The sequence below is a fragment of the Delphinus delphis genome, chromosome 19, assembly GCF_949987515.2.
Source record: "Delphinus delphis chromosome 19, mDelDel1.2, whole genome shotgun sequence".
In the NCBI taxonomy this organism is placed as follows: Eukaryota; Metazoa; Chordata; class Mammalia; order Artiodactyla; family Delphinidae; genus Delphinus; species Delphinus delphis.
This window is the reverse complement of record NC_082701.1, coordinates 33769589-33787433: the sequence shown is the minus strand read 5'-3', so window position 1 is coordinate 33787433 and position 17845 is coordinate 33769589. Positions and strand designations below refer to the sequence as shown.

The window sequence follows — 17845 nt, the reverse complement described above, 5'->3', positions numbered from 1 at the left end:
TTATAGTAAAATGGTTCTTAAATTACTCTTAGTATCTCTGATTTGATCAAAAACATGTAAATTTATTTATGACATACTTAACAAAATTGAACATTTTAGGATATTTGCTCAACTGAATTTTAAGTTCAAAGATTTTAATATTTGATTGACATGCCTAATGTTATTCTTCCTTAGTAACTATTATTTCATATTTTGGTTACACCAGTCATATCTTCAGTTTTATGGATAATCTTCCAAAAATAAACTAAATTAAGAAAATAATAGTTAACCCAGTTTCATAGTCCTCTTTAGTATAGTAAGAGACACTCTAAGTTGTAATAATAATGCTCTTCAATTTGCAAGCTCTTTGGCAATGATAGCTATTACCCAACATTTAGTTAATATTTATACATTCTGATCCTGATTGACTTATTTTGGACCTTGGATTTTGAGGTTTTAAAAAGCGGCTAACAGGGAGTCCACTGGTAGCTAGTGGTTAGGATTCCGGGCTTTCACTGCTGTGGCTCAGGTTCAGTCCCTGGTCAGGGAGCTAAGATCCTGCAAGCTGCATGGTGCCAGACCCCCCTCCAAAAAAAGTGACTAATTATAGTAACAGAAAATATGTTTACATCACCACAATTATACTGTAAATAACTAATTACTTTTAGATGGTATGTGTAAAGCCAGAAAAATGACAGGGAACTACATTTTCAAATTGTAGAAATTGGATGTTTGGGGAATTTATAAGCTTTGAAACAAAGCCCTAAATATCATACCCATTGATACCTTCATAACAAGTTATTAATTCAGTGGTTTTTAAATATAGGAAAAATTATTTCAATCGGAAAGGCAAAGGAAACAACTGACAGAAGAACTCCAAAATGTGAAACAAGTAAGTGTATGTATTGTATATATGTGTTTTGTATATGTGTGCATAAACATATGAGGTATAATTACAAAGTATTGATGCTGCATAATATCCCAGAGCTTACAGATGTAAACAGTATAGTATAAAATAGTATAGATCTTAAAAGCGATCACTCATAGGGGCTGTACCCATGCTGAATTCCTGCTACCAAAGGAAATGTTAAAACTGCTCTTGGAAATTGCTTTCAAAGCCAGATATCTATGGACTGAAATGACCCATCTCATTGCTTTTCTCTTCTTTTTTTCTTTCTCTTTTATTTTCCCTTTTTCTTTTCTTCTGTTACTCATACTCATCTTATTAAAGATAAAAACAAAACAAGCAAAAAACAAAAACCTCCAAAGCAGAGCATTTTTTAATTTTATTTTTTAATAATGAAAAGTAAAAATTTGGGATTTCCCTAGTGGTGCAGTGGTTGAGAATCCGCCTGCCAATGCAGGGTACACGGGTTTGATCCCTGGTCAGGGAAGATCCCACATGCCGTGGAGCAACTAAGCCCATGCGCCACAACTACTGAGCCTGCGCTCTAGAGCCTGCAAGCCACAACTACTGAGCCCGTGTGCCACAACTACTGAAACCTGCGTGCCTAGAGCCCATTCTCCACGAGAGAAGCCAGCGCAATGAGAAGCCCATGCACCACAATGAAGAGTAGCCCACGCTCGCTGCAACTAGAGAAAGCCTGCACATAGCAATGAAGACACAACGCAGCCAAAAATTAATTAACTAATTAATTTTTAAAAAATTAATTAACTAATTAATTTTTAAAAAATTAATTAACTAATTAATTTTTAAAAAATTAATTTTCACTCTGCATCATTCTTCAGAGAATTTTAAGTAACTTACAGCAAAAAAATACAACAGCATCATCATGAAATAGAGATACAAGTAACAAACAAATAAAATATTAATAAGAGTAGGAAGTTAAGAGACCATTGTTATAGATCAGTGGCAATCACCTGATTTTGAATCTCCCCAACATTATCCTCCCAGAAAACATAAAATTTACAGAGCAAAATAAAACCATACAGGACCCATACTGGTTTCTTTTGTTTGTTTGTTTGTTTAGGGGTTTTTTTGGCTGTGCCACTTGGCTTGCAGGATCTTAGTTCCCCAACCAGGGATTGAACCCAGGCCCATGGTAGTGAAAGCACCGAGTCCTAACCACTGGACTGCCAGGGAATTCCTAGGACCCATACCTTAAATATGGCTATTGGACAGGGAACACCAGAACCTTCAAACTACATACAAATAGTTTAAAAATTCCAACAAATTCTTGCAACTTGCCTGCCACTGAAACCTGGCGTACAAAGAGCAGAGGAGTTACGGCTTAAAAACTCTGAAAAAGAATAAGGAGAAACAGAGCAATTAGATGAAATACTACAAATAAAATCACCCCCAGAAAGAGAAAAATGCCACTATTAATGCCAAAATACTGAACAGAGGCCAGGTTTTTGTGGTTCTCAGGACTTGAGAAAGTGTGTGCAACCAGAAGTGACAGCCTTCGAGAATCATTGCTTCTGGGGAAGAATCAAATAGAGAAGGGGTGGTATCCCTTGGAGATTAGGAAATAAAGAGAAACAAGGAAATAAGAGGGGAAAATTAAGGATCTTGCAGAAATGAAAGAGAAACAAGACATACCAAACCTCCTCTATCTACCCTCCACTATGACCGTCAACAACATGATCCATAAAAGAAATTGCACAGAAGAGGGTGCTGTTGAACTAAGAACTCTTTCTATGAAAGAAAAAGGAATTGGAAAAAAAAAATCTGTCCCTGTCATTACAAGACAACTGTAAAAATCAGACAATATGAATTAAAGCTTTCCTCCTAATGAAAACTCCAAACAATTCAACCATAAAGCTGACAAAAACTGTAACACATCACTGCAAACTCAATTTAATATCGTCAAACAAGCATTTGGCATTAAGAAAGAAAAGCACCTCAAATCAGAAATTTAAAACTGACTTAGAAAATGACAAAAAACAGGAATAAATGAAATGAGAGTTGATAAAACTTAGGAAAGAAAGAGAAGAAAAAGACAAAATGATACCAGAAATGAAAACTAAATTACAGGTTTCCCAAGGAAGAACATAATCAAATAAAAAGGCATTGAAGAAAACCAGAAAAATAAGAATGAAATAAAGAAGTAAAAGATTTTCTTAAAGAAGTAAATCAAAACAACTGAACAGCACTAATATTTAGAACTATAATCCAAGAAAACTTTTCAGAAATAAGATGACCTGACACTGTTAATGGATAGTGGGGAAATTTGGCCTGGAAAGATCAATTATAGGACCTATCCTAGTAAAACTAGTAGACTTTAAAGATAGAGAAAAAAATAGGCAAAGTGCCTTCAAATGAAAAGGTCAAATAACTTACAAAGGCAATAGAATTAGACCAGCATCAGCCTTCTTGACACAACATACAAAGTAAGGCATTAGTGGAACAATATTTTCATGAAACTAAAGGAAAGAATGTGTAAACCAAGAATATTGTATACCACCAAGTTGACTCCCAGATATCAAGGCCACAGAAAAACAGTTTAAAATGTGCCAGTATTCAGAGCATAATGTACACATGTAGTATTCCTGAGGAATCTGGGAGAGGTGAGTTTCACCCAGCCAAAAAATGCCTGGGATAACTTTGACAAGAATTTCCAAACTGTGAGCATTTCCTATCTGTTATTTTATAGCTGAGACTAAAATGAGAGTGAGTTCACAGGTAAAAGAATAATGTGTAAACATTACATGTCTGACAAAAATCAAAGATGCAATTTTATTTTTAATGAGAGGAGAAGGGAGAAAAAAAGGGAAAATAGCATAAGATCGTTCTGTTGTATGAGTAAAGTATAATAGTCACTGAATATTATTTAAAACTGACACCAAATATTAAAAAGATGAGGTAAGTATTGAGGGAATATCAGGCACTTATAAAAAGCAATAATACAAATGTAACCTGTAGAATGAAAATACACATCTTCCTAATTACCAAGAGAAATCTTTTTAAAGAAGTAAAAGGGACACATGAATGAAGAAATGCAGTAAATATACACAATAATTTCAACAAAAGACAGTATGACAAAATTGAGACTGAACATAATAGTCATCTTAATTAACATAACTGGGATTAACTCACCTATTAAAATGTTTTAGGAAAATATCGTTTACCAAAACTGACCTCAATAGAGATAGAAAGTTTAATATACCAATTTCCATAGAAGAAATAAAGTTACCAAGAAGCCACCCTATAGAAAAGGACCAGGCCAAATAGTTTCACAGGGGAATCTAACCAAACCTCTGGCAATCAATCTCCCATAAATGGCTTCAGAGTATTAAAAAAAAAAAAAGAAAAGAAAGAAAGAAAATATACAAATTCTTCTCTGGGCGCAAGTATAACATTTGATGCCTAAACCTGATAAAAGTAGCACAAAAAAAGAAAATGCAGTTAGACTAGAAAGACAACTAGGGACATACGAATTGGAAAAGAAAAAATAAAGCTATCTCTGTTTTCAGGTAACATAATAGTAATCCAGAAAACTCTAGAGAATCAATGATAAAACTAACTCATTGGAAAAATCCACAAGCCAGCAAGATATAAAATTAATATGCAAGGGACTTCCCTGGTGGGCAGTGGTTAAGAATCCGCCCGCCAATGCAGGGGACACGGGTTCGAGCCCTGGTCCGGGAAGATCCCACACGTTGCAGAGCAACTAAGCCCGTGTGCAGCAACTACTGAGCCTGTGCTCTAGAGCCCACGAGCCACAACTACTGAGCCCGTGTGCCACAACTACTGAAGCCTGTGCCTAGAGCCCACGCTTCGCAACAAGAGAAGCCACTGCAATGAGACACCCGCGCACTGCAATGAAGAGTAGCCCCCACTCGCCGCAACTAGAGAAAGCCCACACGCAGCCACGAAGACCCAATGCAGCCAAATAAATAATTTTTTTAAAAAATTAATATGCAAAATTCAATTGCATCCATATACACAAATTATAAGCAGAAGTTTTAACAGTTTAGATGAAACCAAAAATTATATAGAAAAATGGGTAAAAAACATGAACAGACCACTCACCAAAAAGTTATAAAAAGGTCATATGAAACATGAAAAGATATTCAGTCTTTCTCATAATAAGAGAAATAGCAATTAAATCTACATTGAGACAGGACTTCCAGCTTCTAGTACTGAGCAAGACACTTGCAGAGAACATTTTCCAAGAGAACAACTCTAAAACCTGGACATTACACACTAAGCAACAACCAAAGGAACTGGAACATGAACGCAGAGAAGCTGCTCCTCTGGGAAGCGGGGAACTATGTGAACTAAATTTCTTGTTCCCAGTGTTTTAAGCCTGGAGCTAACAGCAATCTGATACCAGTGGAAATTGACCCTCACTTGGGGTCACTTGGTATTTGAAAACATTCACAGACAATTCAATGAGGAAAAGCTGCTCATTACAATACATGGTGCTAGAACAAGGGAATATTAGTATGAGAAAAATTGAATCTCAACCACTACCTCATTTCATATTCAAAAACTACTCTGAATGGATTACAGATCTAAACGTAAGAACTAAAACTTAAATTCCAGAAGAAACTTTTGTGACATTGGGTTAAGCAAAGTTATCAAACCATATAACTAAAATTAATAAATTTTACTATTATATATATAAATTATTCCTCAGCAAAGCTATTTTTTTTTTTTAGATATGCCAGTACAACTTTTCATCCATCAGATTAGCAAAAATTCAGAAGCTTGACAGTGTGCTGTTGGTGAGGCTGTTTCAAAACAGGCATCCTCATACATTGCTGGTGGTAATGCAAAATGGCGTGCAGCTATGAAGGAGAATTTGGCATTTCTAACAAATCTATGTATGCATTTACACTTCAACCTGGCAACCTCACTGCTAGGAATTTGCCTTGAAGATATACCTTTAATAATATTAAAATACATGTGCACAGTATTTATTGTGATATTATTTGTAATTAGGAAATATTGGAAACTACCTTCATCTCCTAAGCATAGGTGATTGAATGGACTATGGTCCATACGTGCAATGGAGCTCTATGCCGCTGCAGGAGAGAGAAGGAAGATCTCTCCTCAGTAGTACAAAGTGATTTCCAAGAGATACTTTCAAGTAAAAAAGAGCAAAGGATGAAAGAGTATATATAGTATTATCATTTATAAACAAGAGAAATTATCATGTGTATCTATTTATCTTTACAAAAAAAACCAAAGGAAGGATAAACTACACAGCAATGAAATTGGTTATCTACAACACGGGTGGGCACAGAGTGGACAAGATGCAGGAGGGAATGACACCTCTCTGAGAATACCTTTTTATGTAATTTTTACTTTGGGGGACATGTTAATATTCTACATATTTTTAAAATATATAAAGAAATCAGGAAAGATGGGAAAGGGAAAATGAGCTTAAGACTACAAGCAAAGTGAAATAAATTAATTCATTTGCATGTCAAATGAATACCATAAATATACCAAAGGAAAACAAAAGAAAGAATCAATTTCAGTAACCTATGAACACAGTATTTATGTTCAGTGTTTGACAGGTTGGGTTGAGTTAGAAAAGAATTGCAAACAAATCCCAGAACTTTTATAGTATGTTTTGTTGTCTTGTTGTTATTTTAGAGGTGTGGCCAAAGCCATTCTGAAACAATTTTAAGATGTAATATAGGTCTCAGCAAATGTGTTGATTGTTGTTGAGAGCCAGAATCTCAATGAAAAAGCAAAGACATTCAAAGCAGAATGAAGGAAGTCAAAAAAGAATCCTGTGGATGTACTAGAATTGGAGGTATCATTGTGAATGCATCATTTCTAAAATATATATGTATGTATGTATGTATGTGAATATGAATAATACATGCCCATATATATATGTATGTATACACACACACGTGTGTGTGTATATACATATATATATATATATATATATAATCCTAGCTCTGACAGCTGAAAGAGCCAAGAAGCAGACACCCCAATAGCAATGAGCATATAGCATATCTAAGTACCCATTTCCCACTAATAGGAATCCAGGCTTCTTGGAGAAATGACTGATTTCAGGGCCAGGGGTGGGTAAGTACAAAATGAGCCTGAAACATCTTATGCTAGAAAATAAGGAAATGCCCAAAATGATGGGATCATGTCACAAGGAACCAGCTTGAAGGGCCTTCCACTGGCCAATCTGGACGTACTTGAGCACCAAAATAATTAAATACAGTAATGAACCATTGAAAACATTGTGATTCATGAGTCCATACCATAGTAAAGAGATGAATTAATTAATGAGGAGAACTGAGGGCTCTTTCTCATTATAGACTGTTGAGTGCTGACTGATAACTACAGTTATCAGAGAAGCTGCCAGATTTGGGAAGTCAGCATTTTGCATCTGTTTCAGTAATGGCTGGATCAGACGCAAATCATAAAATGCTAAATCTAGGGGGCATTTTTTTTTATGAAGAGCAGAACATTTACATATTTACATGGTTTTAAAGTGGCTTTTTATAAACTGCTTATTAATTGCAAGGGGAAAATAGTAATTATACAGTAGTGAAATCAGACAACTCCTAGACTGGTGCTAAAAATGGATATCACCAGTGAAGAACAGATGGGCATGTATGACTTCAAATGTGATACCTTGAAAAGGACGCAACATCAGTTATGTAGCATTATGGCTAAGAATGTATGAACCTGAATCTGGCCATGAGGAAGCATCAGACAAACCCCAAATGAGGGACAGCTTTATTTTTTTTAAAGGTGTGTGTGTGTTGGGGGTGTGGGTGTGGGTTATATTCTTCGGAACTGTCAATGACATAAAGAAACAAAAGAATGAAAAGGAAGGGAAGGAGGGAGAGAGGGAGGGAGGAAGGAAGGGAGGGAGGGAGGGAGGGAGGGAGGAGGGGAGGGACGTAAGAAAGAGATGGACAGGGGAGAGAGAAAGACAGACAGGAAGAAAGAAAGAGAGAAAGGATGAGGGAGGGAGGAAGGAGAGAGGGAGGGAAGGTCGCAGATTAAAAGAGGGTAAAGAGACATGAAAACTAAAAAAAAGCTGATCCTACACTGGATCCTGCACTGGAATGGGGAAAATGCTATAAAGGATATTATTGGGTCAATTAACAAAATTGGAATACAGATGGTAGATTAGATAAAAGTATTGTTTCAATGTTAAATTTCTTAAATTTGATAGCTGTACTATGGTTGTATAAGATAGCCTTATACTTAGGAAATACTAACGTTTGTAGGGGTAAAGAACCATGATGAGTGCAATGTAACTCACCCTCAGATGGTTAGAAAAAATTGTGTGTATATATATTTATATACATATGTGTATATAAATATGTATATGTATGCATGTATGTGTACATATGTATATAAGCGAGAGATTGAGAACATGCAAAATCTTGGTAACAACAACCTTGAAATATCAGTGGTTTACAAGAATACTTTATTTCTCACTCATGGACATGGCAAAAGGGTGAATCTGTGAGTTGGGTAAATTTGGGCCAAGGATATAAAGATGTTCTTTGTACTATTCCTATTCTTGTATCCCTTATGTACATTTGAAATTATTTCCAAATTAAAAGTGTTTAAAAGTCCTCTATTTTTGTCCAGTTTTTAGACCCCCATTTTATTAAGTTTTTTTGTACTTTGATTGATATGCCTTTTTAGTTCTGTATCTTCAATACTTGCATCAGTTTATATGGCCAGGCCGATTTACATTTTAGTGTTTCTTTGAATGCTCAAAGTGGACATTTATAAATCTTCTTTGTTAATTTTTACATGTAGAATAAATTAAGGGGTAGGGTTTTTTCTACATTTACTTAAAATTTTGTTTTCTCCTAAATGCTTGGATCTTAAAAGCTTTAGAATATCAAGCATACTTAGTAAAGTAAGGTAATATGATAGTATAAATGTATATAGCACGAAGTAAGCACTCAACAAATGTTAACTATTATGGTCATTATTATTAATAATAGAAGAAGTAATATTAGGTGTGGAGAAAGAGGTGGAAATGATTTGTTTTAACGATTTGATTTAGAGGAAGAAAACCTAATTCTGGCTGACGGAATAAGGAGACTTTTATTAAAGAGAAGGTGGACCAGACATGGAAAGGGGATAGCATTCCAGGCAGAGGGTGCAGCATGAAAATTGTGGTATGAAAGGGAAAGTCTTATCTTGAGAGTCAAAATGGGCCCTCTTTTGTATGCTAATTTTACTATTACTTGTTAATATGTTTGTATCTAAAAATGTGATGATAATGTCTGTCTTATAATTTGTTCCTAGTTCTTTAGCATTTAAGAGCCTAAAACTATCAGTAATATAGTAAGTTCCTAAAAAATAATAGTTTTGATTTGTATTCTTTTATCTTATCATTATTAAAGGCCTAGGAACATAAGGGAAACATGGAAAGATGAAAGCATTAGGAAATAACATTTGGGGGCTGTGGGGAGGTGTTGTGTTGGGGCCAAAGCATATAGGCACTTGAATACCAATCTAAGATTTGAGACAGTGGATTGCCAGTGAAGATACTTGACAAGAGGAGAAGAAAGATCAACTTGTTCCACCTATAATCTGACCCCTGTCTTTCCTTCACACTCTACATCTAACTTGTTGGCCCTACTTTTTAAAAATTGGAGAATTCTGCCACTTTTTATCACTTCCATCACTGGTCTAAGCTATCATCATCTTCTGCCTGTGTTGTAATTATAGCTTCCTACCAGATCACCCAGCTTTTACCCTTGCCCCACCCCCATACAGTCTGATCTGAACACAGCAGCCAGAAATAGCCTTTTAAAACTTGTTAGAACTCTCCAGAACTTTCCATCTCACTCAAAATAAAAGCCAGTCCTATCCCCCATCCCTACACCCCTCTAACCTCAATGACCTCATTTCTTACCACTCTTCCCCCCACTCCCCTACTAGTTCTCCAGCCCCTCTGACGTCCCTGCACCATCACCCCACTAATGCTCCAGCTCTCACTGTCTGTGGATAAGTTTTTTGGTATTCCTGATTGCTTTCTTATATATTTTATACTTGTTATGTTTTTGTCCTTCACCTACTTTTTTAAATACAAAAATAATTTAACTATATTCTAATAAAAATAAGTATTTCAATTTAATTACCAATCATGATTTACACAAGTATTACTGTAACTCATGCTGTCTGTATAAAATATTCAGATAAGCACACTGTTGTGTAAAAAGTTTTTGAAATTAATTCATTCATTAACAGTAACCAGATCAGTTATGTGTTTATGTATACAACTCAAATGACTCACATGCCTGACACAAACACTACAGTTCAACACTAATATCCTAAATGATGCAGTGATAAAAGTGAAATACAATTCTACCAAAACAAAAAGCTTTTAGATTTAAATGCAAACTGAAGAAAATTAAATTAAAAGTTCAGTTCTTCAGCCTACTTAGCTATATTTCAAGTGCTCAATAGCCACGTGTAGCTAGTGGCTACCATATTAGACAGGGCAGGTCTAGAACTCTGCATCCTTGCTATTCAAAGAGCGGTTGAGGACCAGCAGTGTCAGCAACACCTGGAACTTAGAAATGCAGGGTCTCGGGTCTTACCCCAAGACCTACTGAAATAGAATCTGCATTTAACAAGTCCTTGGGTGATATGAATGCACCTTAAAATTTGAGAAGTCCAGATAACAGGCAATGCAGGATTTAACTGGGTAGTGGCAATGGAATTATACCAAGTATACCAGGGCGGTCAGTGTGAAAGATGCCATGAGGGTAAAGTCAACCAGACTTAACAGGGATAGCATGTTCAGTAATAACCAGAAAAAGCGGTCGAGGCTTTGTAATTTGGTGATTGAGAGTCTATAATAATGCAATTAACAAAGCAAGAGAAATGAGATTGAGAGTAAAGATGTTTTAATTCATAGTATAGATTAATGCATATTTTCCAGTTTTAGCAAAAATAATTTTTAAAATATATATGTGTATACAAACATGTGCATACATACTGGCACAACTACTCATTTCAGAAACACACACTTGCAATAAAAATATGTCACCCAAAATCAACCCAAAACTGTCCATTTTTTTAGTATATGGACCTTGCATACCATTCATCTTCTCTTATTCATGTAGAATGTTATTATTCGGTTTAAGGGGATTTCAGACTTATTGTTAATGAAAGAGTTTCTATGCTTTAGTGAAAATATTTCTCCATTTTTCCAAGGATTAATTTCTTTTTTCTTAATTAGCAAGTCTTTAAAAATTACAAATACATGTAATGAGGTGGATGGACCTAGAGTCTGTCATACAGAGTGAAGCCAGAAAGAGAAAAACAAATGCTGTATGCTAGCACATATATATGGAATCTAAAAAAACGGTACTGGTGAACCTAGTGGCAGGGCAGGAATAAAGACACAGATGTAGAGAATGGACTTGAGGGCACGGGGGTAGGGAGGAAGCTGGGACGAAGTGAGAGAGCAGCACTGACATATATACACTACCAAGTGTAAAATGTATGGCTAGTAGGAAGCTGCTGCATAGCACAGGGAGATCAGCTCGATGCTTTGTGACGACCTAGAGAGGTGGGATAGGGAGGGTAGGAGGGAGGTTCAAGAGGGAGGGGATATGGGGATATATGTATACACATAACTGATTCACTTTTTTGTATAGAAGAAACATGTAACATAACGTTGTAAAGCCATTATACTCCAATAAAGATGTAAAAAAAAATAAAAATTACAAAGTAATTGTGATTAACTCTTCTCTTAAAAACTTTTAAAAACCAGTCATTTGAGTCGTATGAAATTTGGCAAAATTTCTTTCCCCTTTTTTAGTATCCTTTTGAAGATCTTGATATGAAATCAGTACAGTACTAATAATTATGCCATATAAATCCTTTAAATACATAGGTAACCTAATTATTAAAACACCATTAGATTGACTTTCAATTTATTTTACAGTGCTGTTTCCAGTTGCTTCCAAAGGAGAAAAGAGCACAATTTGATATCCTTTGTTCATTTAAAACTTTTAATTTAATTATTGTGAGACCTGATCCTAAAAGCAGAATAATCTCTCCTTTTGAAGGTACAATACCTATTTTAAATTATGGAAATTAATTTACCTTTATTTAGTGTAATGACCCAAAAAGAAAGCAATGAAGAACTAAAGAGAGGGAGACAGGAAGAATGGGGAAAAGGAAGGGAGAGCAAGGGAAGGAAGAAATTAAAAGAATGAAAGAACAAGCTGTGAAGGGATCCTTTTCCACTAGAAGGATCAGGTACATTTGTATTTTTTTCAACCAGGGATGGCCTGGTTGTGACCATAATACTTTACTCACTGTTTTGTAAAGAATTGGTGGTACTATTCTCTAAAATCTAAGTATTTTTGATGAGTTTTCATGCCTTACAGAATAATCCAAACTAACTGTTTAAAATCATGAGCACAGTTTCCCATGAAATTATATATACTGCTTGTTATTTTTTCTTCAAGTTCTAACAACTTTTAACAGGCATGGGCCATTTTTCTAGCAACTTCCTTTGATCAACAGCTTTCTAAAGCCTACTCTCATACAAGTTGTTTTTAAAGTTTCTTTCAGCACAGTGTTATGACCTAAGGCAGCAATGAATTGGTGAACAGTCCAAACCCAAAATATTTAGCTTGTCTAAACCAGTCTCTGCCCTAAAGAAACACGGGAAATTTCTCCAAGTTCAGATAAGCCCAGTTGTAGTTGGCCTCACCTGTGTAAAGGTTGGGTTGAACGCCTTAGGAGGGCGTGAAGTCCCGAGGCTGAAACGAGGTCAGATCAGCACAGGATTCTCTGTGGACAGTTGAGCATGAACTTAGATACAGCTGGAACAGCTGGCATGTGCACTATTTTGGTTTATGGATTAAGCAACAACGGAAACTTTAAGAACAGATTAAATATATCTCTAAAAGGAAGAATAATATGTGATTACTAAAGAATATTCACATTTTCACACTTGAAGAGATTTGTTAATTTTGTGCATTTATTAAAGAAACAGTAAAGCCTCTAATTTTTAGAATTGATATGAGTTCTTACACCCCTTTTATTCTTCTTTAGTGATCTGAACTTTTTACAATAGCTCTGTATGGAACTAGTAGATATTCCAAGATGCCAATCTCATCTCTAGAGGAAAAAAAAAAGAAAAATACATGTATTTGTCAGGTTTTTTTCTGTTCTGAAAGGGGACTGTAGTAAAATATTCCTGTGTTCCCATTTCAGATGGTCACTTGTAACCTCAGAATGTCAACCTGTATTTTCTATTAAAAACCCTCTTTTAGCAAGGATCCCTCCTGCTACTCTGTTATAGTCTCAGCCACCTCCTTCCATGCCCCATCTCTTAACATCTAGCAACCACTAATCTGTTCTCTGTATCTATAATTTTGTCTTTCCAAGCATGTTATATAAGTGTTATCATACAATATGTCACTTTTGGGGATTGGCTTTTTTCATTCAACATCCTTCCCCTGGAATCCATCCAGGTTGTTTTGTGTATTTATGTTGTTCCTTTTTATTGCTGAGTGCTTATAAAACTGGTGAAACCTGATTAAGGTTGGTGGATCATATCAATGAAATTTCCTGGTTGTGATATTCTACTATACTAACGAAAGATATAACCATTGGAGGAGACTGAGTGAAGAGTACAGGAAACCTCTCTGTATTATTTCTTACAACCATGTGTAGTCTACAATGATCTTAAAATGATTTTTAAAAAGCAAATAAAACAAACAAAAAAGCACCCTCTTTGAGAAAAAAGATTATAAAGCTCCTACAATGATAGCAATCTGAGTGGAGAAACTTGTTAAACAAACTTGGTTGGATTTATTTTTCAACTTTAATTCCCTTTATGAGAATCAAAGAAATGACCCGTGTATTCTCCAATGTTAAATTTTGCCCAAGTAACTGCCTTAGTTAAAGACAGCTTGCTTGGAAAAGGAACACGAAGACAGCCCAGTTGTCATTCCTATTTGCAGACAGCAGCCATTATCTAGTGATTCACTGGAGGTGAATGTAGCATTCTAAACTACCTTTGGCAAACAAAGATGTCTATTTCAGATACCCATTTCCAAATAGTTGTTTCTTTTTAATGTAGAAAAGTTCTTACTATTTTAAGAATTCTGAGAGAAATTTTATTACCCTATTGATACTATAGAACTGTTTTAATTGTGTTAGATTAACTAGACTCACAGAATTTTCAATGTTAGAGAAGTTTGGGAGGAAAGTGATCTTATTCTTCATAGAAACCTTTCAGTTCAATTTGATTACAGTATATTCTATATCAGTCGTCTTAGTTAGAACTGATGTTAGGGTTCTGGTTTCCATACTGTGAGCCACTTATTTTCTGGCTGTTCAGGGACCACATTCAGCATTCTTTCATCAGTTGTTTCACACATGCCTGCGGTAACTTATAAGGGCAACTTGGCAAGGGAGATGTTTCAGCTTCTTTTATTTAATGCTTGTTTTGTGTGAATGCACTGTGAAAGCTAGATATACTTTTTACAAGGAGCTCTCAATCTAGTAAGAAAAACGAAAAATAGAGGAAAACCATCACTTCCTAGAAAGCACTTCAGAATAGGTGCCCTATCGGTGGTGAGTTGTCAGAGACGTGATTGTATACCAAAGTAGGCATTACTCCCTATAATTTTCCTTATTTAACCCAAAACAAGCAAATATAAATCTGTAAAATTCCATAAGTCAGTTGCTAAGAGAGCACCTTTCCAGGGTATATTTTAAACATCTATGCAGATGCCAAACATTTTATGTTTCTTAATGTAAGAGCAATATATATTAACTTGGCTGACAAACTAGTAAATTTTACCCAAGGAGGAAGTAGTGATAAGGCAGTTGATACTATAAAACTCCTGTCTTGGCAGTTTAACCTGTGAGAAACACTTTCAGTACTCTTACTTTGCTGTGTGACTCATGACGTTGTGTTAAATGATTTATTCACAAACTACTTTAGAACTAAAAACAAGACTTCTCTAGTCCTACCTAACCTTACATAAATAAATCACCCTATTTGAAAATATTGTACGTACTTTGATTCATTGTCATCCGCATTAGATAGCAAAGATCGTCTATGAACATGGGTTTCAAATAAAATTGTGACTTCCATCACAATTCTTCATATTCAAGGCAGCTGATTTCCTGATATGATTGCTCATGACATTCTGCCACTCCTGACCATATATGCCCCTTATGTCATTTGTATCCCCTTCCCACTCTTGCTTTTTCTTCTTCACTTCTATTCTTAATCAATAACTGTTTTCCCACTTTCCCCACATCATTTTATAAGATCTCTTTATATTGTAGTTATTGACCCTATATCTACCAAATCTGTTGCAAATATTTTCCCCTATATACAAATTGTCTTTCTAATTTTTTAGAAGTTTTTAAACACAGGTGTTTTTGTATTGTCAAATCTATCTTTTTTTGTGTGATTTCCCCCCCCCCTTTTTTTAACTTTAAAAAAATTTCATTTCTAGCAATTTCAGATACATATTTACCTGGTTTTCCTCCCATCTCTGTTTTTGTTTAGCCCACCTAAGAAATTACTCTGTTTGGTATATGGTATGAGATGAGTGTCTACACTTTACACTTTTTTTCCAAATAGTTTGTTGTCACAACCACTCATTGTTATGTGGTATCTCCATTACCATAAATTAAATTCTCATATAATCTAGGGGTCTGTTTGGGCTATCTAATCTTTCCAGTTGCTTTGTTAATAAATATTGGGCGAATGAATGTTTTATCTAACTCTTCTTTGGCTAGCACCAACTTTTGTAGTTTATATATGCCTTAAATTCTTGGGCCATGTCCCACGTTATTTGTTTTCTTTCTTTCTTTCTTTTTTTCCTTCTTATTGTTGTTTTTCAGAATTTGCTTACCAGTTCTCACTGATTTTTTTTCTTCCAAATCAATTTAAGAATCTTATTTATTATTTAGATCTTATTATATCTAGATTCAAATTTGGAACTCTTGGTCAAGTGCCATCAAAACAAACAAAATTTGATAAAATTTTTTTCTAACTGAATTCTCTAAAAGTTAATTTGGAAGGACTAAATTTCTGTTTTTAAACTCCAAACTTCAGATGAATTCTAAATATTTGATAGCTACAAAAGTAGCCTTTGAGCGGTACTAGGTTTCAATGAACAAGATATAAATTCTGATTATGAAAGGAATTTCTAATACTGTAAATGTTCTCTTTTGGTACATTTGTAACCAGAACTGGAGAAGTAGGAAAATAGTTTTTTCTTTTATGTCAACCATCACTAAACCGGAAAATATGTGTTCAGGGTTAAATGTATTGTCAAAACAGAGTTTTAACTAATTTATATTTTGAACAAAGTTCACATGGTAAAATTTATTAGATAGATGTACTTGTGTGTCTGTCTTTGATTAGGGATTTCTGTTTATAAACAGAGATTGAACATTGTTTCTTTGATTTGCTTTGATGTTCAGAGGCAGAATTCAATTTTGCACCTTTTGGAGGATGAGGCAGCTGCAGGTAAAGAAGTTGACAGCTCTTGGGAGGGTTAATTAGAGATAATTATAATTTGATTGACCTGCTTTTCCTCCAGAAAGCTTAACCAAGTCTTCCTTTGCAAAGTTAGGATTTTGCTTTTTCATACAAAGTAAAGAAAATCTTTGTTTCTTGGATTGGCACATATCTATCATTTTTACTTTACAAAGGAGTGTCACCACACAAATCACAGAATCAGGGATATGGGTGGGATTGGAATGGACTTTCAAGATTATATAGTCCTTGGGAGCATGTATTTATTATATAAACTTATGGTGGAAAATTGTAAATTTTAGAGAAATATAAACTAGCATGCATAATTTTTAAATCTTTAAATTTTTAAATCTATTTAATGAAAAAGCAAGAAATAAAATTGTCAAACACAAATAAAGTGTAGCTATCTGTCCTTTTTCGACCTTGGTAGTCTTCATTCCACATGGTTTAGATGTAATCTCATTTACTTGATAAATACTATAAAAGGATTTTGTTTATATATAAAGAGAGTGTAATGAAATGATTTGCTTTTCATTATGTGGTATTTTTCATAGCATGGCTTATGGTTCTTACTATAATTATTTAAATGAAATACATTTCTCAAATATTCCCATAAAATTGAAACCTTCCTATGAAAACTTCTTACCTAATAAAGTTCTCTAAGGCAATTATTATATATGAAAAACAAAATAGTCATTTTCACTGTTTGTCCACTCAGTTATATCTCATATTTATGCTGAATGGAGCACCTGTTAATATCAGATAGGGTTTTACTCTCAGACAGCTTGTGTTTTAGTTTGGGCAGTCAAGACCTTTTGACATTAGAAAGTTTGGGAGTAAAATACTATTTTAATGACAGTTCAACATAGCCATAGGAGATATTAAGTAGTATGTGATTAATTAAAGACAACAGATATTATTAAGAATAAAAGGAGGGGAAATCATTGTAAGCTTACGTGGTTTGGAAAGATTAGAGGAGGTAAAATCTGAAGTAGATTTTGAAGGATAGATGAGAACTGGATGAAGAAAAAAGAGGAAAAGTGCATTCACCTAGTGGAAGGAATAATGTGCTCAAAAGCATCTTGGAGGTGGGAGAGTTTAGTCTGGGAAATTTGGTAAGTGAATGTACTTGGATATGGTAGTCCTGTAAGAGAGTCAAATGTGCTAAAACTGGAAAGGTTGATTTGGAACAAATAGTGGAGAACCTTGAAGTATGGAGGTTGAGGATGTATTTGTCATGCACCATGTACTTACCTAAGCAACATTTTCTCTAGTTACCTTAGGTTTGTTACCTAAGCAGTATTTCAGGAAAACTGATCCTTCAGAAGTATGCAGAATACATTATAGTGAAGAACACAGTAGGCAGAGTGATTACTTTTGTGATTTTCATAGTACCTAAGTGCGAGGTG

The 17845-nt window shown here is 34.8% G+C and overlaps 1 protein-coding gene across 3 annotated transcripts in view; it reads left to right on the top strand.

Moving 5' to 3' along the window:
* STXBP4 (syntaxin binding protein 4) overlaps nt 1–17845 on the top strand; it is a 180640-nt gene that overhangs the window by 85549 nt on the left and 77246 nt on the right. For all 3 annotated transcript variants that reach the window (XM_059996537.1, XM_059996538.1, XM_059996539.1), the window contains one exon: nt 806–871. In XM_059996537.1, coding sequence (XP_059852520.1) covers nt 806–871 — 66 coding nt within the window. The remainder of the gene's footprint in view (nt 1–805; nt 872–17845) is intronic.